This window comes from Capsicum annuum, unplaced genomic scaffold (genome assembly GCF_002878395.1).
Source record: "Capsicum annuum cultivar UCD-10X-F1 unplaced genomic scaffold, UCD10Xv1.1 ctg3917, whole genome shotgun sequence".
NCBI lineage: Eukaryota > Viridiplantae > Streptophyta > Magnoliopsida > Solanales > Solanaceae > Capsicum > Capsicum annuum.
Window position 1 is genome coordinate 94,472 of NW_025846364.1, and position 25,389 is coordinate 119,860.

The 25,389-nt window shown below is 29.7% G+C and overlaps 2 protein-coding genes across 2 annotated transcripts; both read left to right on the forward strand.

Annotated features, from left to right (window-relative positions):
- Window positions 1–253: 253 nt before the first annotated feature.
- Window positions 254–12,319, forward strand: LOC124891633 (probable disease resistance protein RF9). Its single transcript, XM_047403345.1, has 7 exons — window positions 254–883; window positions 926–1,077; window positions 1,175–1,266; window positions 1,385–1,652; window positions 1,832–1,961; window positions 10,944–11,044; window positions 12,133–12,319. Exons 1-7 carry the CDS (start codon window positions 254–256, stop codon window positions 12,317–12,319), a joined length of 1,560 nt encoding a protein of 519 aa, XP_047259301.1.
- Window positions 12,320–14,253: 1,934 nt separating this feature from the next.
- Window positions 14,254–15,875, forward strand: LOC107872681. The gene is made up of 3 exons (XM_016719306.2): window positions 14,254–14,382; window positions 14,604–14,723; window positions 15,442–15,875. The coding sequence occupies exons 1-3, from the start codon at window positions 14,319–14,321 to the stop codon at window positions 15,582–15,584; spliced, it is 327 nt and encodes a 108-aa protein (XP_016574792.1). The 5' UTR covers window positions 14,254–14,318; the 3' UTR covers window positions 15,585–15,875.
- Window positions 15,876–25,389: the final 9,514 nt, after the last annotated feature.

The following is a 25,389-nucleotide window of genomic DNA, read 5'->3' on the forward strand; positions in this document are numbered from 1 at the left end:
TTCATCTCATTTCTGAATATTAACATACTTCTTGGATAGATTATTCGTAATCTTGTGTTGAAGGTGTTAAAGAACTTCATAAGTATTCTTTTCTTAGACTTGAACTTGTGTTGAAGTTATTGTTGAATATATATAGAGAGAGATTCTTATACCCAAAAAGTTGTAAATAACAGGTTTTGAGGAGGAGACAGAGTGGATAATCAGGAAGCTCACCAGCGGACTAGCTGAGGTAGATGTCATTTCCATAGTCGGCATGCCGGGGCTTGGAAAAACTACTTTAGCTTACAGAGTATATACTGAAAAGTTTGTTGTTGGTCATTTTGACGTTCGTGCTTGGTGCACAGTTGACCAGGAACGTAATGAGAAAAAGTTGTTGCAGAAAATTTTCAATGAAGTTATTGGTTTGAAAGAAAGAGTCAGTGAGGATGACATAGACGATGACGTTGCTGATAAGCTACGGAGACAACTGTTCGGAAAGAGGTACCTTATTGTCTTGGATGACTTGTGGGATACTGCAACATGTGATGAGCTGACAAGACCTTTTCCAACTGAATTTCAGAAAGGGAGCAGAGTTATTTTAACAAGTCGAAAAAAGGAAGTGGCTTTGCATGGAAAATGCCACAGTGATCCTCTTAATCTTCGATTGCTACAACTAGAAGAAAGTTGGGAGTTATTAGAGAAAAGGATATTCGGAGAAGAATGTTGCCCTAATGAACTAACGGATGTTGGAGAAAAAATAGCCCGAAAGTGTGATGGACTTCCTTTGGTACTTGATTTGATCGGCGGAGTCATTTCAAGGATGGAAAAGAAAGAGGCTTTATGGCTTGAAGTTCTCAATAATTTGAGTTCCTTCATTTTTAAGGATGAAGAGGAAGTGATGAAGGTTATACAATTAAGTTATGACCATTTGTCAGATCACCTATAGCCATGCTTATTGTACCTTGCAAGTTATCCAAAGGACAAAGATATTGATATCTCTTTGTTGAAACAATTATGGAGTGATGAAGGACTTGTGGAACCAACTGAATTGAAGAGTGCGGAAGAAGTAATTGAGATTTCTGTCTTGGTCCCTCCAAAGTTCTTCCCCACAGCTGTCACCTAAGACACCTGAGGCTTCTTAAAAGGTTGGAGCTACAGAATATAATCTTGCCAGGTACTGTGCTGAATGAAATAGGCATGTTTGTTCATTTGAGGGGCTTAATCATTCGGATGAAAGCAAAAGTTCTCCCTCCATTTTCAAAGCTCTGCAATCTAGAAAGTCTGGTGGTGGATAACCGTGGATCAAACCTGGTACTATCCCCTACTATCTGGAATCTTGCAAAGCTATGATATGTGGACACCAAAGGTACTTGTTCTGTCTTTGATTCGGATATTGACAAACCAGCAAATTTAGAGAATCTGAGCACATTAAGTTCTCTCAATGTTACTGGTTCGGTAGCCTCGGGGGATATTTTCAAAAGGTTTCCCAATCTTCGAAACCTTGAATTCCACATGTATTATTCAGCAGCAGTGCAGATATATTTTCCAAGATTGGATCTCCTTAATAAACTTGAAGAAGTTAGAGCGAAATTAAGGTGCAGTGGGCATCGTACACATGTACTTCAGTTTGATTTTCATTTCCCTTTGAACTTGAAAGAAGTAGAATTGGATGGGTTCTATCTGACATCAGATTCACTGAAAAGCTGAAACTATGTAGCACAAGCATCGAAGGGGGAAAATAATGGAACGTGGAATAAGTCAACTTCCACAATCTGAAATCTCTAGTACTGTATAAGGTGTCTGAATCCTTTCCCGTGCTCGAGAAATAACTAATATCAGATTGTAAATCCAGAAAGTTTTGGAGAATTCCTTCATTAAAGTGCATCGTAGTGAAGGGAAGCCTTCAGCTTGAAAAGTCCGCATTCAAGATTACGGAATATGTTGAAGAAATGACCGGAGAAGATAAGCTTGAGGTGGAAATGGTAAACCTTACGATACGCACGGGGCTTATAGCCTATAAAGCCGCTATGCGTTTTGCATACGCATAATCTATACTAAATCCATTTAGATTATATTTTATGTTTAAATTATAGTTTATATATTCTTTTGTAAAAATATATTTAATTCTATATTTTTTTGATCCTAAAATTAAAATTATGTCAGATTCACACTTTTAAATTTTTTATTTGGCGACTATTATTTCGTGAATTTCTTACATTTGTGTAATGATAGGTTGAAATTTATTTCTAACCAGTAAATCTATCCACTCTTTGCGCGGTTAAAAAAAACGATGGTTGGTAGATTTCAATCAAAATTCTAAGTTACTATTTTGAATCAAAACAACGTATAAAAATAAAAAAGTAATACAACATTATTTTTACAAACTTAATCATTAAATATAAAAGAGAAAAGTACAAAATTATTACACAAACTTTCAAACTCTTATCGGCATCTCCCACAAGATGGCCCACCATTCAATAGCCTTCATCCTATTCTTCGAGACAAATAACAAAAAAAATATAATAAGCATCGAAAATGTAACATGAAACTTAAAAAACTAATGTAATTATTTGTACAAAATTTTACTATGTTTATTTATAGAACTATAATACTACCAACATGGGTTGTGGTGGAGCGGATGGGGCTGCTCCACCCTTAACCAGAGGTCGAAGGTTCGATCCTGGGCATGGCGAAAATTCTGTTGGTAGCACTACCCCCCGAATGGGACCCTACCCAGCGCGAATCTGGATTAGTCGGGTTGCAATGTGGGTATCGGACACCAGATGGGAAATAATATATATATATATATATATATATATATATATATATATATATGTCATGAATATGATTATTAATTATTTAACAGGTTATGATAATTTAAAAAATATGGAAATAGTAAAAATAATGATCATTTCACATTAGAGAAATTTTTAAAATTCAAATTTTTTAACATTGCATACTCAATACAATTCAGAGAGTTAAAAGAGTTTTTTTTTTTTCTGAACAATATGATTATTAACTATTTAACAGGTTATGATAATTTAAAAAATATGGAAATAATAAAAATAATGATCATTTCACATAGAGAAATTTTTAAAATTCAAATTTTTTAACATTGCATACTTAATAAAATTCAGAGAGTTAAAAGAATTTTATTTTTTTTGAACTTTTGTTTAATGTTTAATATAGAACATAAATGAAAACAAATAGAGAAAAATCCATAAAAAAATTGTATTTCTTAGCCAATGGAAGATGTCAGGTTATTTTTTTCTATTCCTAATATATATATTACTTATTGACACTCCTTGTCTTCTTCATGCATTTATTTTTTTACATTTTGAAATTCGTAAATAAAAATTTTGACCCAGTTATTATCTTACATACATATATTCAATGAAAAAATAAAAAAATTGGTTAGAAATACACCTTTTCAGGCATAAGATAAAACTACAAAATCGAAACAAATAAGAAAAAAATAACCCAAAAGAAAAAACTTATTTTTGAATATCACAATTGCAGAAAATCAAACGGGAAGTAGAACATGCATATAATCACAGAGCATTGTAATTGCTCATAGTGATGAAAAGTAAATGAAAATTGTCATAAAAAGTAAATGAAAATTTGTGTCAAAGAAATAAACACAAATTATCTTATTTTTAGTTTGATGCTTAGACTGCCTTCTTCAAATCCTTCATAATGTCTCTTGAACAATTCAAATCAAGTTACATGCTCAATGCTCAAGAAGAACAATTATTTCTTTTGATTTTAAGATCTAATAGACTAAAAAGAAGTAAAATTATCAGAGAGTTAGAACTTTAGCTCAAAATATATACTCGACATTATTACTATATGTTGAACCTTGAAACCTTAAAAGGCTATGATGCAATCAAAAAGGCACGTATGCAGCTTAATAATTTATTATTTCAATTCAGTTCTTATAGCTTTAATGACCCACTATAATGTAAATATTCTTTCAACTTTAATGACCCACTATAATTAATTTTTGATGGTTGTAGTTATAAAAAAAAAAAAAAAAAGGCTTAAAAAGATCACAATATGGATGGTGGCTTTAGAAGCATGTCACATCATTATTTTTGCATTCTTTTTTTATATATAAATATAGATTTTAACAATAACTATGAATACAAAAACAACAACAACAACAACAAACCTAGTGTATTCCCACATAGTGAGGTCTGGGGAGGGTAAGATGTACGCAGTCCATACCTCTATCTCTAAAGAAGTAGAAAGGTTGTTTCCGATAGACCCCCGACTTGAGACACGGAATACTACACAAATACATAGTAAAACATAGAACAAGATGGCATAACATAAATACGACACCCACAAGTAATAGAAAACAGAGAAAAGTAAACAGATTCGAACAATAACTATGAATAAGTAATTAATTTACACATTTTTTTTATCTTTACACTCTTTGTATAATTGAATACTTTGTTGTTTTCTATTTTGTTTTTTAGAAAAAAAAAAATTGAGACTGATTTGCATAAAATTATTTGTAAAAGTTAAGGTCTTAAGTTGTCCATTCTACAAAAAATCTCATCCGTAAAACTGATTTGCATAAAATTATTATTGTAAATATTCTAATATATGATTTACAAATAAATAACAATGTTCTTTAAATAAAAAATAATGACCGATTTAAATAAACTGTTGTCACATATCTTTATAATTTCAATGTGGGACCTTCCAGCGTGAATTCAAATTTAGATAGGCTTCAATTTTAATATCAAATAAGAAAAAAAGATACCTTCATAACCAAATAATCCTTGACAAAGCTATGTGAAGAGTCAAATTATATGATTTAGTAGCAACAACATAAAATCTTAGTTGTTGTGTGACTGCCTATATTATCATTAAACTTGCAGAAATTTAGAATAGAGAGATGAACTAAAAAGTAAAGACCAAAAATGAAATCAAATTATAACACACTTAAAATTATACCTAATTTCAAAATGATAAAGAATATGAAGAGATGGTGATAATTTTGGACTCAATAGATGGTTTCACTTATATACAATATAGACATATAGACTTATGTTGTTTCATTACATAATAAATTATCATTAAATTCTTAAATTAATAACTTTGACTTTTGAGTTTTGGAACCGAAAAAAAGTTAAATGCATAATTAAGAGAATGTAATTAAGAATTAATTTTAAAATTTTTTAATGTATTTTTAAAATTGAAAAAATTAAGATAAATATCAAAAAATTGAGAATAATTATATAGATAGGAGGGAAGATCAAAAGTATGGAGTTAAAACTTTTTAATGATATTCCTAATAAAAAGAAGATCTACAATCATTCATTATTATATTAGTAAATACGAATTGTCTTAAAATTAAATGAAATAGCTAATTGATAAATAAGAGAGACGACTTTAAATTCGTATGGATTAAATATTATATATTAGTTACGTGAACATATGAATTAATGATAATTTAATATGGGAAAAAGGCTCAAATATGCCACTGAACTATCAGAAATGACTCATTTATGCCATCCGTTAAAAGTTGGGCTTATTTATGTCATCGCCGTTACAAAACTGGCTCATCCATGCCTTTACTTTTTAACAGCCGGCTTTTAAAAACAGCCTTTCCATGTGGCAACTTATTAGAGGGCCACATCATTTTTTATTTTATTTTTCAGTTTTTAGTTTAAAAAAAAAAATTAATTTTTTTTGATCCATTAAAAAGAATCCACCCAATTTTTTGATCCATTAAAAATTAATTTGATCTATGCTTTTAAAATTTGATTAATTTTTCATGATCAAATAAATATTTAAAGAATTTTTTTAAAAAAAATCTACTACTAAAATTTATAACCAAATACTATTCTAATTAAGCATATAGTACGTCTTAGCATATATGAAATATTTTGTCAGCCGAATGTAAGTAACTGTTTAGTTTTTTATTGTTTTATTAAGCATAGAATGGCATCATTAGCATCAGGGGTGGCTCAAGCAAATTTATGGCCTAAGGAAAAAATCAAACGGAGGCCTTGCATTTTATTTTCTTATATAAAATTTTTCTTTTATCTATAAATAGTATTTAATATATATTTTTAAAATTTATAATTTATTATTACTAAAAAAAAAATAGGCCCCTCAAATTTTGGTGTCTTAGGCGGCCGCCTTTTCTCCTAAAGGGTTGAGCCGCCCCTAATCAGCATTCAACATTTGTACGTAACACTTTATGCATCATCATTTATCATTGCAAAAACAGGAAGGTGACAACATGCCGACATTTATAGTATACGTAGAGTTGGCAAATGAGAAACTAACTATTAATAATATAATAATAATATTTGATGTTTATATATCCCTTTAGTTTCAACTGAAAAATGACAAAAGCTTTAGTTAACGTGAATCTTTAAAAAAAAAAAAAAGTGATAAAAAACATGGAGTGTATACTCTCTCCGTTCCCTTTTAGTTACTCGCTCGTCAATTAAAATAGCTATTTTATTATAATATATTTATTAAATGATGTTTACTATTGTATTTGAAATTTATTTGAAGAAACAAATAATTAATATTAAAGGTAAAATATGAAAACAATCTTAATATGTCAAAAATGACAAAAAAACAAATCGAACGAGAATGTTTTAAGAATATATTCATGAAAAATTAATCAAATTTTAAAAGTATAGATCAAACTAATTTTCAATGGATCAAAAAGTTGTGTGGATTTTTTTTTTAATGGATCAAAAGAAAAAAATTATTTTTAAAAAAAAATGAAAAAAAAAATAAAAAAAAATTAAAAATGACGTGGCTCTATGATAAGATGTCATGTGGCAAGGCTATTTTTAAAAGCCATCTGTTAAAATATAATGGCATGGATGGGCCGATTTTGTAACGACAATGGTATAAATGAGCCAAACTTTTAACGGATGACATAAATGAGCCATTTCTGATAGTTCAGTGACATATTTGAGCCTTTTTCCATTTAATATTATAAACATTGTTACCTATTAATTCACAAATTGAATCACATTGTCGATATATTGAAATTGTGCAACATATATGTTGAATATTAAAAGGTGTTGATTTTGTCCTAAACCATTATGCCACGATCATATACTTATACTACATAGTTTGATTAAATTTAATAATGCAATTTTGTAATAATGTTGTGTGGTTGGTTTCAAAAATTAAGTTAAAAGTTTCAATGCATCATGATGATAAGATGTTGGGCTCAAAGTTTTGTCAATTTATGAGCCTAAGACGCCTTTATATGGATAAGACATTGAGTTTGAATCTCAATGCACGATATTGATGATATTATGATGGCTAAGGTAAAATAATGTATTTTTGATGAAAAGTCTGTCTCATTGAATGTGCTCCATTCTCTGAAGTAAATGTGGTAGCAGTGCATAATATCTCTGGAAGAGACAAGTGATTGAATGTACGAATATAAGCGTGTTGGAACAATATGATAATTATTATCAAAAATGATAATATTTTCACTCGCTTGTTAGGATTATAAGATATGTTAGAGAAAAATTCTCTACATTATATGTATGCCTCGATTTACTCCTGAAGTAGCAATATCGTGAAAGAGGTTATAAGCTATCAAAATTTGATAGACTTGGGACACGATTATATTCCATTCCTAGGAAATGAGAATTTCAATTGTTTCAATACAAACGTGCACTTGATTGTGATGCTATCACAGCCCACCTCTGAATGAGGCAGAATAACTGGAAAGAGTTTTTGAAATCCACTTTTTAAATAGTAAATTCAAAAATTTATTCATGTAATAGTAAATCTGAAATTTACTAAAGCAAAAAGATATATGTCATGGTAAACTTGGAGTTTACTAGTATAAAAGTTCATAAATTGACATGAACGATTGCGACATCTCAAATTTTCGCATACTGAGTATTGAGAATATATTAAAGAATTAGAAAATGTTTTAGTTTTAATGTTGCTTATTATCATGATAAGTTGGTTGGACCAACCAATTTTGGGATTGAATCCATTAAAATCTGAAAAGTATAAAAGGTGAATTGGGGGCCGTTCACCTATGATATGTTGAAATGATAAATCAATAAGATGATCACATGTATATTTATTGTCAACCTGTAGTTTGACATTCATAAAGTTGCTTGCTCAATAAAATTGAGTTAAGAACATAATTTTCAAATTGTGGAATTAAGACAATTCATCTTGATGATGATGGTTTGGCATTGAATGCCTTCGATAAATAGCTAAGTCATTGCTAATGAGAACAAAGCTTCATGTGTTGGTCTGAATTATGATATGTTGCATACAATAACACTTATATGCATTAGACCAATAAATTATGATTATTTTTTCACTTTCAATTGGTTTAAGGTCAGGAACTAACTATTCCATCTAATAGTTTTGATGTGCAGTATACAATTAATGAATATACCATGATGCACAAAGATGAATTCCTCAAAGAAGATGGAGGATGTATGTTAGTTTTCCTAACATTATGGGGAGACTATAAGCAGCTATGAAATATGTTAGAAATTATCATCAGATCCTCATTCAGAAGATAATTTAATAAATGCCAAAAGCATCTCATATTTAAGTTGCACGTTCTCCTATTTTGTATCCCTAAAGAAAAAAGTCTACGCATGTATGAAGTGTGGTAGACCAATCGATTCCAAATGAAATAATCCTTGAAAAGGATAAGGAGCAAATAATCATAATAAGAAGGCAGTGTGCTCTTAAAGAGCGTACGACATAACACTTCATGAAACCTTATGACGGGTTCAGGTACCTGAAAATAATGAAGTGATGAGATCTCAAAATGTTATGCCACATAATGAACCGATGCAAAATGATATATTATCGATAATATATTTGATACATTATTGAGCAATATTGTAAAAGACTATGGAGACCTGAATTCTACATTATTTAAGCATGCCGACGTAGAAATGTTTATCAAGTGACATGAAAGAATACATCTTGGTAAGCGTAAAATTTATTTGATTTGCAGTCCAGACATTTGAAGATATCACAAATGAAATGTTGAATATTGTCACTTGACAAAAATTTATATGAAAATTTCTAAGGGATTAAAAATGCATGAAGCATATAAAGTTTTTAGGAAACTTGTTTATTGTCCTTATAAGGGATAAATTGATGATTTGAATATTACTGAAACGTTTGGAGAGTTTTCAAAAGAAATAGATTATTTGCTGAAATAAGAAATATACCAATTTGGATTGGTAATGAAGTACCATGTTTTAGTACAATTGGTGCACTCATGTATCTTGGAAATACTATACGACCTGATATATCCTTTTTGATAAATTTGTTAGCAAGGTATAATTTTGCTCCTACTAGGAGACATCGGAATAAGATTAAACACAGACCGATATGGACTTATTTTATTCTAAAGCTTGTAGTCTCTATCTTGTTGGCTATGCTAATGCTAGGTACTTATTTGACCTGCATAATGCTTGATCTCAAATAGGATATGTGTTCATATGTGGGAACATTGTCATATCTTAGAGATATATAAAGTAATCTATCTAGCCACTTGATTGAATCATGATGAGATAATAGTTATTCATGAAGCTAGCCGAGAATGTGTATGGTTGAGGTCTATGATACATCTTATTCGAGAAAAATGTGGTTTGAAATGTGACAATGTACCCACAGTTTTATACATAGATAATGCAATATGCATAGCACATCTTAATGGAAGATTCATAAAAGGAGATAGAACGAAGTACACTTCATCAAAAAATTTCTATACACATGAAATGCAAAAGAATGGTGATATTAACGTGCAACAGATTCGTTCGAGTGATAATATGACTGATTCATTCACCATGTCTCTTTTAACTGCAACTTTTAAAAAGATGATACACAAGATCGAGATACAAAGGCTCAAGGATGTTCTCATTAAGGGGAGTTAATACGCGTTGTACTCTTTTCCTTACGAGGTTTTGTCCCACTGAATTTTCCTTGTAAGATTTTTTTAATAAGGCAACTGAAATGTGTATTATTAGAGATATGTACTCTTTTTCCTTCACTAGATTTTTTTTCTGGTAATGTTTTAACGAGGCACACTATCTATCAATTAGACATTTAAGGGAGAGTGTTATAAATGTATTTACATTATAGTGAATGTCTATCAAAAATATACATAAGATCTATCAAGAGCTTGTTAATATCTATCAAGATTTGAAGTATTTGTCTTTTAGTGAGAAACTAAAAATAAATTTTTCCTGTAAATAGAAGGACTTATATCACCACACATGATAAATAAGAATTACTCTCTATTCTCTCTATTCTTATTCCCTTTTTCTTTATATTGCATAACACTCATATTGTTTTCTCATTTTTTTGATTTGTTTTCCCCTAGTTCGTTTTTGCTACCTAAAATTGCTTACCTATTTTTCTTTTGGTTGCTTTGTTTAAAAAAATTGTTCTTTTTCTTTCATTCTACCAGAAAAACAATGGCATAAAATTTTATAGTTTTTCTATTTCTCTAACAATTAAAATTTGTATTTTGAACTTTGTAGTTTTTTTAACAACTACATACAAATTTATAATATTATTACTATTTTTTTATTAAAAAAATACAAAATAATCTATTTTTATTTGTTATATAAAAATAACATATTTTATACTAATCTCTAAGTGCCTGTTTGGATGGTGGTATGGTATGGTATGGTATGGTTACAAAGAAAATCATGTTTGTTTTGATTGTTTTCTCAAAGACATGGTATGGTATTGTATTTTTTCATGGTTTGATAATCATGAAATCAGTCAATTTATAAACCACCGATTTGGTGGTAACCTATGATTTTTTTTTTTTTTCAATTATGCCCTTATATAATGTTATTTAATCCTATTTTACCCTTTTAACTTATATTACTTTCAACCCTAATTTATTTTTCTTTTTACGCTTTTTCTGTTCATGCTCTTTGTGCTGCGTTTTTCCTCTGTTCAAGCTCTCTGTTGCTACTTTGTTCTCCGCTGCTTCTTCTTCGTTCTTTCTACGCTCGTTCTCTCATCAGCCAGTTGTCGCCAAGGCTGAATTCTTGTTGAAAAGGTAGATAAAATATTGTAATTAGTAACTATACGTTCAATCGATAAAGGGTACATGCTTCTTTTCTTTGGGATTATATAGATTTGAGATATTTCTCCTCACATTAGGTCATATTTAAGTTAGAAATATCTTGTGCTTATCTGTAATGGTACTTTAGGAATGAATCCATTGGAATTTGGATCAAGTGGAGAAGGTGTTGAACTTTGATTCATTAACTACTGTTAGATTAGAAAGGAGAAAAAAAAAAGAATAAGATCAAGATATTCAGCTGTTGCCCTCTTAGTATAACTATGTGATCATGAAATTCGGCTGTTGCGCTCTTATAGAACCATAAGATCGACTCGTCTTTATTTCTGTTTATTAAGAACAATTTTGAAAGGTTTATAAACTGAATATGAATTCACTTAGACATTTTTATCTGTGGTTGATTCGATTATTCACTAACATGTAGTCTTCAATTAGACATACATGTTGCAATACCTGCCTGCATTTGGTCACGTAATGATCAAAAATGTCCTTTATCACTATTACTATAGGTGCTCAGGAGTACAAGTTATTCTGTATTTTATTTATTGATAATTTTTTACAAATATAAAATTTATAATAATTAGGGGCATTTTAGTAAATTTATCAGTTACGATACTGTATTATACCATCAAACCAAATAATAAAATTATTATTACACAACAGTAAACGATACAGCCTATCCAAACACTGTATTGTACTATACCATACAGTATAATACCATACCATATTATACCATACATTATTTAACGATGGCAAACCATCATCCAAACAGAGTGTAACTCTCTCTCACACACATATATAATAATAATAATACAATTTTTATATGAATTTCTTTGTCTCTCTCTGTGCGCGTGTGCGCGCCATCTGGATACATTTCTAATTTAATTTGATACATATATTATTTAATTTTATAAAATATTAAGTTGGTTGTCCAAAAATGGTCTTCCTACAATTTGAGGTATAGTATATCACATAATCTCCAAATCATTTTACAGATAGAAGAAATTGATCGAATCGATATGATGTTGATGGTTGTTTTTACTTTTTTTTAAATGGAGGATCAGTATGGTGGCTTATTTTGTGCTTGGAGGTGGTGCGGCTATGAAAGTGAAGCAATGGTGGGGCAGCGGTGATGTTTCCGGCAACTTGACTTCGTTGGAGATGGAATTCTCACGACGTAAAGACGGTGGAGAGTGGAGTTGTTGTTGGAGGAAGAAGAAAAAGAGAGATGAAGAAATTGAGCTAAATTGATAATGGGAATCGATATGAATTAGATGAAAAGTTTTTGATTCTCTTTCGTTTTAGAGATTGATTCTTTTCAAAACGAACTTCACACGGTTTGCTCGTCCAATTAATTGTGCTTCTGTTACTTCCTTAATTAACTAACTGATTAGTTGGAAATGTATCCAAAAAAATATATATTATGGCTAAAAATATGTATCAAAAAAGTCATTATTTATGGGATTTTATGTAATTAGAAATTGTTATGATAAGAAATGTAATTGGCTCCTTAACTTACGAAATTTATGTAAGTTACCCTAAAATACTATGCAAGATCTAAGCTAAACCTACTTGATTAGAGGAATCCATAAACATCGGTCTAGACGCGTAACTCTTGACTTGCATCATTTGTGATACAATAGTCTAACAACATCGGAACATTTTCATTTATTTTATTTTTAAAAATCAACACATAAATGAGGGGGAGAAGAAGAGTATTTTTTATATCTCTACCTAAAATTTGAGATAAAACTTTTAAATTTATAAATAATAAAAAGATGAGACGAAAGGTACAATTCAAAAGTTATCTTTTCTTGCGCGATTCAAAAGGGACAATTTTTTAGTTTTTTTCTCTTATAGCTATCAGTGGCGGATCCAGTAATTTTTTCAGGGGGTTTGAAAAATAAAAATATAAATATATGAATAAGTCAACAAAATATAATTTCAAAGGATGTAATAGTATATAGGAAATAGAAAAAAAGGATTTTAATTTTTGTTGATTTTATATTTTAATTTATTAAAAAGTATTTTTCATATATGTATAGCAGGTGAGGTATGCTGCATCTATTTTTAACGGTTGTACAAAACAGTTTATTTATAAAAGGAAAATGGTGGTGGGAATCGAACCCGTGGACAAGGGCTGTGGTAGTGCACTTAAAAGTAAAGAATGTACCACTAAGCTATCCAACAATCTTATATCAAGTGGTTCAAAATTGATATATGTACATAAATATAGAATTTTTTGCCGAGGGGATTCGGGTGAACCCCTCGCTACCACATAGGTCCGCCCCTGATAGCTACACCAGCAGTTATTAGATCTTCAGGACAAGAAATAAACATTTTTTAAAACAATTATAATTAAGTTAAAATATGTTATCTTGAATAACACAGGTGTTATTATTAAAATTAAACAACTAGTTTTCAATAAAGAATACTGTCACCTACCTCAAATATAAAGCAGGATTTTGTTAAATGAGACAAAAAAATTATCATAGGACGTAGTAATTACTCAATTATTGGTAACGTATCTAAAAGATTGTTTTAACCACTATTTACGATTAAAGAATACTCAATTATTGAAGGAGTATTTTATTAAATAAGAAAAGAGTGTTACCACTTAACGTATTAAACCACATGTTTTAAACCACTATTTTACGATTAACAAGCTACAACATTGATTTAAGAGCACAAGAGTAAGTGAATATCATCATTTGTGCTATATCAGCGTGAGGTGTTAAATAAATACATATTTATTAAGATTGCAAGTATTCAATAGAAATTAGTCTCTGCAAAAAATATCAAAGTGAAAATAATAATTTTAAACAATGTTGGATGCTCATATACTACTACAACCCAGATTTGTCGGATGCTCATATACTACTAAAATCCAGATTTTTAGCAATGAAAAATATTTTTAATAGCAAAATTCATAACAAATTCTATTTAGTATTGAATTATTTAAAAAGAATTATGTTAGCGATAAATTAATGACGACATTCATAACTTATTTTAACTCTTTTATAATGTGTGAATTCAATTTACATCTTATAAAGCTCGTTTAAGAAGAAAATGTTACCTACCAGAAATCTTATTATTTGATTCAATCAACTATTTTATTTTATACAAGTAACTTTAACTCTTTTACATAATCTTATCCCACCCCTATAAATACATTAGGGAGCTAATACAATTGTCACATCTTTTTCATATATAAATATACTCCTTTGTTTTTTTTTCCTCTAAGAGCAAAATGGGTGGAAAAAGTTCGTCAAGCATGTTGGGTTTTGTTCTAGCCTTCCTACTTTATGTATCTGGTTAGCACAATTTTATTGTATACACCAATTAAGCTTCCTCTTCTCATTGCCTCAACGAATTTCATGATCGCTAATTCATTAAAATATATTTAAAAAATATCTTTAAATAGGATTAGCAACAAATTTTATTGCTTAGCTTACAGAACTTGTCCGTGGCTAAGTTTTTTAAGTAGTGATTTAGACATATACTAATACTAACTATATATTTAATAACTTGACAGTTTTTCAACTTCTTATGGCAAATGAGGAGGCTAAACCAAGTGAATTGAATGTTCTTCAACTTCCAATATCAAACTCAGAAGCACTTGATGAAGTGTTCCAAGTAGTTACAACTCGCTATGGTATGCCTATTGTTTATACTCTTTTTGTTTCCAATTAACTGATCTTTTTAACTTGAGCACACTCCTTAAGAAACTACTCGATCATTTCTAGAAAATAGAAAATATTTTGACTAACTTAACCTTAATAAATACCTTGAAAAAGATGTAACTCTTGAGTAAGTATTTTATCCTTATTATTAAGCACTATTCGTTTACAACTGCATTTCTCATAACACAAGTATATTCAAAGGATAATGTCATAAATCGTCATTCTAATTCTTGCTCCTTTAGAAATGTGCAAAGTTAATACCGAACAACAGACAAAACAGACGGAGAAATTAAAATAATCCCTTCGTCCAATAATACTTGTCCACTATTGACTTGACACACAAGTTAAAAAACAATAAATAATATGTGTAATTTTACAATATCACCAATATAATAAATGTAATCTCTTGAAAAATGCATTAAGTGATGACTAGTAATATTTAATAGCAAAGATAAAATGGATATAAAATGGTAAATTATCCATTGATTTTTCAACTCAGATAATTATTGTTGACATTTATTTTTAGTATAGTAAATAAGTAAAGATGAACGGAAAAAAGTATATATATTATATTTCCGAATAAATAACGGCACAATCGAATTCTCATGAGTTTCAAACTTAGGTTTTAATTTTTCAAAGTACAATTAGTGATGAAATGTATGAGTATTATAAGCTTATTTTCTTATACAGGTCACTCCAATCGCAATGGACAGGGAAAAGTTTCATTTTGCCTACGCGTAAGGTTTTGTAACACCGACGCCGATTGTGTTGGAGCAAGTTGTGGCCATAGGTGTTCGCCTACCTATGATATGCACGACACATGTGGACCCTAACTTCAAGTTAGGGATTCGAACAACTGCTTCAAATATAATATCAAAAAATATTACTCGTGAAGCTTCAGTTTCTACACGCGTATGAGCTAAATGGAAATAAGCGTGGAATATTGGTGTTGTTCTTGTGTGTTTGGCGTTTGTACTATGTACAGCAATTATTAAAATAAAATTGCACCAAAGTTGATATCACAAATGGTCATGTATGTAGCTATCAACTTCTAGAACCCATGAAGTGGTGGGATGTATTTGTAAGTGTTTTCCCTAATAATATTGAGTTGTGTTGTTTTCTTCCTTGTGTTTGAAGTTTGTACTTCCTTTTCCTAGATCCATAATTACTTATTCACTATTCTTTTCGTTTTATTTCAGTATCTTCATTTTTACCTATTTCTATTCATTTTAGCCTTAGTATTATATACTATTTATTATCTAATATATTTCTTAAAGAATTAAATTTATTATATTCAAAGGATAATATGATAAAAATAATTTCATCATTTATTATTTTTTAATTTCTGTGTCCATAAAAAAGTGAACAGATAAAGATGGACGGAGAAAGTAACTGGCTATTTTTCTTTTTACTTGATACTTAGGAAATCATAAATAAGTGATTAATTTTATTAATTTACCCTTCATTCAGATTAATGGATATCAAGATTATTCATGAAAAAATATGCTCACATTAATTTGTATACTTAAGTTGAATATTAATTGTAAGGATAAAATGACAAAGTCTTAATTAGTCTTGTTTTGATTTAGTAAGTGGACAAGTCATTTGACACATGTATTTAAAGTAAGGTGACCAACTAAAACGAGAAGGGAGGAAGTATAGAGGCACACGCCTTAATAAACGATAAATAGTAGAATAAATTTAGTATACGCCTTCGAAATATAATAAATATAATACTTTAAAAAATACATTAAGGAATGAATCATATTTAATAACAAAATGAACACAAAATGGTAAATTATCGATTGACTCAAGTTTGGTAATGATATTACTGTGAAGTTGTCATTTTGAGCTTAAGTAATGCGAATTTAACTGAGTTTTTGTTGAATTTTGAGACCCAAAAAAATGAAGAAATTAAAGAACATTGCGTTCCTTTCAACTTCTTAAATATCCGTTGTTGGACAAATACCCATCATATATTGACTAGAGCCTATTTTTTAAAAAGATTCTCACACACTTGAGGTAAGTGTTTCATATTTGACTTCACGTAAGCATATAAGATGCAAAGAAATAAGAGAAAAATTAGAATGTAATACAATATTCCATAAAAATAGAGTGTCATCACTGAAAATTCAGTCATAGATAAATTGAGGACTCATTAAGCCTTTTCCCTTCCCTTTTTATATGTTTCCTTATGATGGCATGTTTAAATTAATTTTGTTAACGGACAATTGAAATGTTACTGATATTTGGAATACATTTATTTACTCTCAAATGATATTTTGTACAAAGGTTCTATTATAGTGAAAAAAAAGGAAAATTTTTAATACGGTCTAACATAACATATTATGGTATGAAGCTATGCCTGTCAACGGGGACGGGCCGGGTCAACCCGGATCCAGCCCATTTTTTACAGGTTCGGGGTCCGGTCCAATTCCAGGCTTGTGTTAACGGGCCGGTCTGGTTTCGGGCCCAATAGTAATTTTCCTTAAAAATAAATTGGGATCGGCCATTAAGGGTTTACCGGTTCAACCCGGTCAAACATAAAAGAAAACGAAATTAAAAGTTTTTTTTTTCAATATACACTATATATACCACTTATATACATTTAAATATGTTAAAAACAATATACACACAACATATATACACTATATATATACTACATTAGAAAACATATACAAATGTATACGACTATACGTTAAATATACATACTATTTTAGAGTATATACAAAATATGTACACATATATAGGTACGATATAATATATGTACTACTTTAAATAATATACATACAACATACATACACTATATATATACTACTTTTGAAAATTTGAATACATAATTACATATACACATGCATACGTTAAATATATATACTACTTTAGAGTCCATTGAAAATATATACACATATATACGTACCATATAATATATGTACTACTTTAAATAATATACATACAACATATATACAGTATATACATACTACTTTAGAAAACATATACACATGTATACATTAAATATATATGCTACTTTATAGTTTATTGAAAATATATACACATATATACGTACCATACAATAGCTGTACTACTTTAAATAATATACATACAACATATATACACTATATAAATACTACTTTAGAAAACATATACACATGTATACGTTAAATATATACTACTTTAGAGTCTATTGAAAATAAATACACATATATACGTACCATACAATATATGTACTACTTTAAATAATATACATACAACATATATACACTACGTACATACTATTTTACAAAACATATATACATGTATACGTTAAATATATATACTGCTTTAGAGTCTATTGAAAATATATATACATATATACGTACCATACAATATATGTACTACTTTAAATAATATACATACAACATATATACAATATATACATACTACTTTAGAAAACATATGCACATGTATACATTAAATATATATGCTACTTTAGAGTCTATTGAAAATATATACACATATATACATACCATATAATATATGTACTACTTTAAATAAGATACATACGACATATATACGCTAAATAGTATATACATATTACTTTAAAAAATATATACACATATAACATATAGTCATATATACACTACATATTATACAACTTTAAAAACATATACACATTAAATATATACTATTTTAATATATAAAAAATATGTACACATATATGTTGAATATATACTACTTAAAATATCAATTGAAAGTTGAAACGATATACATACAAACTATATACACTAGATGTATACGTTAAAATATTAAATATATATAATTTAGAGATTAGAAAATATGCTGTTTTGGGCTTAAAAGAAATTGATTTTTTCATAATGTGTATATATGTTTGTTAGTTTAATTGTCTATTACTTAGTCTTAGTGTAAAGTTCGATAGTAAATTAGTAATATGTTAAAACTAAGTACTTTATCAAACTAGAAATTCAATTTAAATGGATAAAATTATAAAGTAAAGAGTGAATGAATGTTGTATTTTATTGATTGGAAAATGATCCAAAATTTATAATTTACATGAATGAAAAATCTACAAATTTTGCATCATTTTTTCCAACTCATTCATGCTAATATTAGCGGGAACTGGCATACGATAGTCAAAATCAATGGTGGAAAAACCATGCATTAAATTTGATTGTGTTGAGTTCTCCCTTGAAGTCATAATTTCTTCAAGATTTTGTTCGTCTTTCGGCTTCACCTCTATTCCTTGATTTCTCCGTTCCGCTCTAATCAAATCTCTGAGGTAAACTAGAACACTCATAGCATTGCTCCCCAATAAGTGTCGATTGTTCCCAAGCTGCTGTCGTCCTTGATTAAAAGCGCTTTCCGATGCAACAGTTGACATTGGAACATTCAATATATCTCTAGCTAATCTTGAAAGCATAGGATATTGTCTTTCATTATTCTTCCACCAATTCAATGTGTTGATCCTTCGTCTACGATCCTCTACGGCATTCGAAGATAATACTTAAGCTCTTCCCGTGCTGCGTCAGTTCCCGCCTCAACGCTATTCCAAACATTTAAATCATAAAAGTTATCAAGAAAACCACTATATGCTGATTTTTTATAAGATGATGGCTCCTCGGGAGCATGAGGAGCGACAGTCGGAGTGATATTTATCGGTACAGTTACATCAAGTAAATTGACATAATGGTTATATAATTTTTCTAAGTAAATGTTCGCATCACTCATAGCCGTAAACAAATCTGGTTGTTCTTGTTCTTCATCTTCAGAATCATTGTTAGCATTTATCTCTAAGTTAGAATAAATAAGAGTACTAAAGTGACATATAGTATTAAATTTCATACATGGATTTAGAATAGCATCAACCAAGTAAATAGGGTGAATTGGGAAAAAATATTTTTAAAATATAGCAAACATAGCACTAACAACTTCTTTGTAACCTTTTTTATTCTTAAATTCTTTGAGCGAATCAGAAATATCGGCTAAATATACTAAAATATTACAAATAGTAGGATAATAAGCACCGAAAAATTCAACCATAACTATATAAATTTTTTTCAAAAACTTAACAAGATCATCAATTGCAGCCCAATCAGAATCATTTCGCATATATTCAGCCAAATTAACAAATAAACCACAGAATTGGTTAAAAGTCAGTGTAATAGGAACTTTATAAGCAATACAAGTTTTTAAATAATCATACGTAGCATTCCATATACTATGACATTCTTCAGGCATAAATATCGGCGTAAGTCCATTTTGTTCACATTTAACTTTAAATTCTCTAAAAAAGATTTCGATTATTTCTTGAATAAAGCCAACAGCAAGCCGGATTTTTTCAATATAATGCTAAAAAAATTCAAGACCATCTCTTAAAATTAAATTATATATATGACAAACACACCTAACATGAAATATTTCAGGTAACGGGGGAGGTAGATCATTTTTTAACTTTTCAATAGCAGTGTTGTTGTTAGAAGCATTATCAAAAGCAATACATATAACTTTTCTTTCAATACCATAAAATTCTGCAACTTTACTAATAGATTTAGCAATAAATTCTTCAGTATGTCTACGATCTTCATTCTACAAAAAAGTTAGAATACGTTTTTGCATAACAAAATTATTTTCTATTCAGTGACAAGTGATGATTAAATAATCATTTCTATTAACAGCACGACCAACATCAGAAGTTAGAGTCATTCTACATTGAATATTTTTTAATAATATAGATAAATAATAAACATATTGTGAATGAAGTCTAAAAATATCCGCCCGATAAGTACTTCTAGGAATACCATTAAACATAGGATTATAAATTACTTGAATATAATGAATAAAAACATCCGAAGAAGGAAAAGTGAAAGATAAACAACCCACAACTACCATTTTTGCTATTTCTTCCCGGTCCCTCAATTTATTATAATTCTTAATTACTTGACTAGTTGTTGGATCCATTCTAGTTTATTTTGGCCCACCAATAGCCTCACCACCTTTTGCGATAATTAACTCTCTTTGGTGATTCTCTCTTATATGTCTCATTAATGTACCCGTACCCCCTTGATTGCCTCATATTTTATGCTCATATACCTGTTGACAAATATTGCATTGTACCTTAGTTTCTCTTTATACATGTGTACAAAATTCTCATGCAATACTAGTTTTTCTACGAGCTCTTGGGGCACGGGGAGGACGGGAAGGACGATTAACCGATTCAGATCTAACATTAGCATTTTCTACTGCAGGTGTCTTACCAATATTTTCATCATCTTCATCTAAATTAACAGCATCTACTTTATTTTCTTCTTCTATACCATAATTTTTCTGAGCTTCTAAATAATTCATATCGTGAGCACCTACACCTACTTCTTCCTCAAAAGGTTTACTAAGCAGTACCTGAGGCACACGAATATATCTACTACTTGAACTACCTCTACCACCAGTAATATTCTTTTTACTACCACTACCACTTCCGGGACAAAAAGTTTTGACACTTTTACCGAGGTTTTTTAATTTATCCATAATATAAATCAAGCTTAAGAAAATTAAAATACACATAAATGATAAAAATAAATATTAAATAATTAATACACCAATTAAAAATTAAAATTAAGAGATGGAGACAATACCAAATTTTGAAAGTATCCGAATATTACGACTTTAGAAAACTTCCATTCGTATATGTAATCACAAAATTAAAAAATAAAATTGAGCACTTTAGAAGATATATAGAATATTTGAGAGAGAATGAGATTTGATAGAATGAAAATTGTGTGAAAAATGATTTGAAAGTGTAGCGTGTTTATAAGAATTTTTTTGGATTTTAAAAAATATTTTAAATTATTTTTTAATTTTTTTTAGAAAAAAGGGCCAAATAGGCGTTTGAGGCTCCAAACAGCCATATAGCCGTTTGGCCCAAAACTCCAAATTCAGATTTTTTTTTTTTAAATAATAATAAAATCGGGTCGAACCGGTTAACCGACGGACCTGGTCCGGATTGGATCTGGGCTGAATCAACCGGGTCCAAAAAAATATTGGCCCAGCCCGAGACCGGCAACCTATAGCCCGGGGGCTGACCAGGCCAGGTCAAACCAAGCCGGGTCGGACCGGGGCAAACCGGCCCATTGAGAGGCTTAATTTAAAGTTACCATTGAACTTGAGATACAACTTTTGGGTCGCTAAAAGTTTGAGCATCTTTATGGCGTTTGTTTGTAGGAATTGACACTCCCGCTGGTGTGTAGGCATCACAAATAATATGTTTCAATTACAGAAACAGTATGACCAAACTTCAAAACAATGAGACAAAGATTCAGTAAAACATCCTGAATTAGTATTCCTTACTAAACAACTCACCTAGATGTTGTTACCACCACGTTAAGATCTTTAAAGATTGTCCGAGGACTAAGATTAAATAGTTGAGGTTAGACAAGGGAAAAAATGAAAAGAAGAATTTTTTAAAAATAAAAATAAGGTATAAAATAAAGAAAGAAAAAATCTTCTAAAAAGGAACGAAAAAAAAATCAGTCATTGATCTTACTATAGAATGACTTCACTATCTTCTCTGAACGCTTTGTCCAGTACTTGACCCATGGTAGTTCCACTTTGAGAGCTCAGAAGCATATGGACTGGCTTTGAAATAGTCTAAAAATTCAAAAGCAATCAATTAAGAATTAGCAAAGAGACACATTAACCCATCATGAAATAAGTCAAAATATACGCTACCTCAATATGAAAATATGACTTTACCAATCAGAATCACAACTTCAAGTCATCATTGTCTCCAAAATCACAAAGAAAATAAGCATTCCAAGTAAAATCTAAATAATGGGGAGAAAAAAGAACAGTCAGCCACTAAATCATATTGTCTAGAAACATGGGGGTTTGGGTACAGGTGACAAAAGAGTTTTAAAATGAGGTGTAGGTGACACAAGCCTTAATTATTAGTTAGAGGTGACAATTACTTTATTATGGATTAAGAAAGTTGGAGAAGTTTAAAAATAACCCACAAGATTTTAAATTTACACTTTGATCCCAATGTATACCTAAAATAACGGGAAACAGAGGGAAAAAATATGCCTTTCTCTCTCTTCTCATCCATTGTTGTTTTCTCTCTCTTAGAAATTTTTGCTGTTAATTATTTCTGTTTCTGCTACTTTATTCATCATCTTTTTCTTCATTATCATCATTTTCTATTTCATTATCATCTTTATCATCTTCTTATCGACCATTTGTTGTTGTTGTTGTTGTTGTTGTTGGTACAATACTACTGCTGCGATCTGATCAATTTGTTAGGTCAAATTTTATTTACTACATCACTTTCCACTTTGGCATTACTTCATAGGTGACTTTGGTAAGTAAAATTATGTTTTTTATTCGTATTTGTTATCTGGGTACATTTCTGTTTTTTCAATAATGGATAGAACTCCGATCATGAATCCAGCATAAGTGCCCATAATTTAAACAGATCAATCATCTGGTGCATCAAATGAGAAATTTGTTGCATCAGAAGATTTATCTATTGCATCAGACTGTTTATCTGTTGCATCAGACGTATTATCTGTTGTATCAAAATGTTTATCTGTTGCACTAGACTAATTATCTGTTGTATCAGAATGTTTATCTGTTGCACCAAACTAATTATCTGTTACAACGAATTATTAATCTGTTTGAAACAACACAAATCAACCTCTGCCACAAACCCAACAGATAACCAATATTTTTTCAACTCTTGCTAATGCTACTGGATTCAAAATTATTCCTTACATCCAATTACCCGTCCCAAATTTCCTAATTCGATTTCTCATTTTAGTGTCTTTTTCATTAATCAAGAAAAGATTAAAAAAATCCATGTGTTACCCTTTGCCTTAATCACTTTTTCTTCAAATTAAAATGGAAACATCATTTAATAAGGGGACTATACACCGAGCGACGTTAAAAGCTTTCTTCTCTTATGAAATTTTGATTGAATAGTAAACAATGGTTATTTTAAACACGTCTACTGTCCCACCTACTGATCAGTGGGTTATGATAAACTAGGCATGTTATTAATTATTTTTCTTAATCAATGTGGCATCTCAATTTGGGATGGATAATTTGACTCGAAGGGAGTACGAATTAAAACGTTGCGCCAAGCAAAGCAACAAACTAGTCATCTGTTGAAACAGACTATTTATTTGTTACATCAACTTCTTAACTGTTGCAACATGAGTAATCTATTTTGAACAACACATCAATCCCTGCCACAAACCCAACAGATAAATCTTGCTATTGCTACTAGATTCTAAATTATTCCTTTTTACGTCAAATCTTCGACATGCCTGTTGAGAAGATAATAGACAGAATGAAAATTAAATATGAATTAAAATATCAAAGATCAAACATAATTTATTTATTAAACAAAAAAATAAAAATACTTATAATAGACTAAAAGAAAAATAATCATTCAATTATTATTATTATTATCATCATCATCATCATTGCCAGCCAGCCAATCTTCAACTGGAAGTAGCAAGGCCCTCCTCGGCCTGCATATCTCGCGGAGAATTCTTGCTCCAACTCCTCCCAGTTCCCATTGCAGGTCACAAACTTGATTTCAAAGTTCATTCATAGCGTCTTGCAGAAAAGCAACATCCCCACAAGGTCAGGCATAATCTTATCTTGTAGAGTGTAATATGAAAGACGAGATGAAATAAATAAATAGAGTGCAGTTGAATGAACGATTGAGTAAGGAGGGACCTATTTATAGAGGATTGAATTTGAATAAGAGGCAAAAAGGCGCGACTATTCACCTCCATACATTAATTACATTTTTGATTAAATTAAGAAAATAAATATTGTGATATAAGTCATGACTTTTCAGATTATTATTATTAATTAGTTCTTTCGAAGAACCACTTTTATTGACTTATGGAAACAGATTCTATATCTGTTGCATCAGATAACACATCGGTGACAACAGATATATTATCTGTTGCAACAAATATAAAATATGTTGCGTCAGATAACCTATCTGTTGCAACATATAATCTAACTGTTCACCTCCATTTATTAATTACACTTTTTATTAATGTAAAAAGTAATGACTTAATTAAATTAAGAAATATTGTGATAAGTCATGACTTTTCAGATTATTAAGAAATTTGCATCAGATAATTTATTTGTTGCAACATATAATCTACTTTTTTTAAAAAAAATAACAATCATCATATCATTAATCCAAATTTGCTTACTTTTTTATTTTATAAGTAAACAAAACACCTTTTCAAATTTCTTAGTAAAATAATAACCATTTTATTAATAAATAATTTTAAAAACAAATTCAAAAATAAAAATGGTGAAAAGTCATGATCAGTTATTAAAATTGTGGTTATAAATTTTGTTTATCATTTATTTCCTTATTATTTTTTTACGAAACATTTTTCATATTGAATAATCGGAAAGTCATGTCTTCTTTTTCTTTACACCCTCTCAATAACAACAATAACCATTTTTTATTAATAACCGCCAGGTGCAACATATGATCGATCTGTCGTAGCAGATTAACCTCTGTTGACACAAATTGCTGCTCAATCCCTACCACCAACCATCGGCGACATGTTGAGAACAAAAAATAAACAGAATGATTATTATTAAATACTAAATAAG

What these genes read in the sequence shown, in the direction of transcription:
- LOC124891633 (XM_047403345.1), top strand. Translation starts at nt 254, where the DNA reads ATGCCGGGGCTTGGAAAAACTACTTTAGCTTACAGAGTATATACTGAA. An exon ending in TCTGTCTTGGTCCCTCCAAA is followed by an intron (nt 1,078 to 1,174) that starts GTTCTTCCCCAC and finishes TGAATGAAATAG; the next exon opens with GCATGTTTGTTCATTTGAGG. An exon ending in ATAAGCTTGAGGTGGAAATG is followed by an intron (nt 1,962 to 10,943) that starts GTAAACCTTACG and finishes CCTCTGTTCAAG; the next exon opens with CTCTCTGTTGCTACTTTGTT.
- LOC107872681 (XM_016719306.2), top strand. Translation starts at nt 14,319, where the DNA reads ATGGGTGGAAAAAGTTCGTCAAGCATGTTGGGTTTTGTTCTAGCCTTC. An exon ending in CTTCCTACTTTATGTATCTG is followed by an intron (nt 14,383 to 14,603) that starts GTTAGCACAATT and finishes ATAACTTGACAG; the next exon opens with TTTTTCAACTTCTTATGGCA. An exon ending in AGTAGTTACAACTCGCTATG is followed by an intron (nt 14,724 to 15,441) that starts GTATGCCTATTG and finishes TTTCTTATACAG; the next exon opens with GTCACTCCAATCGCAATGGA.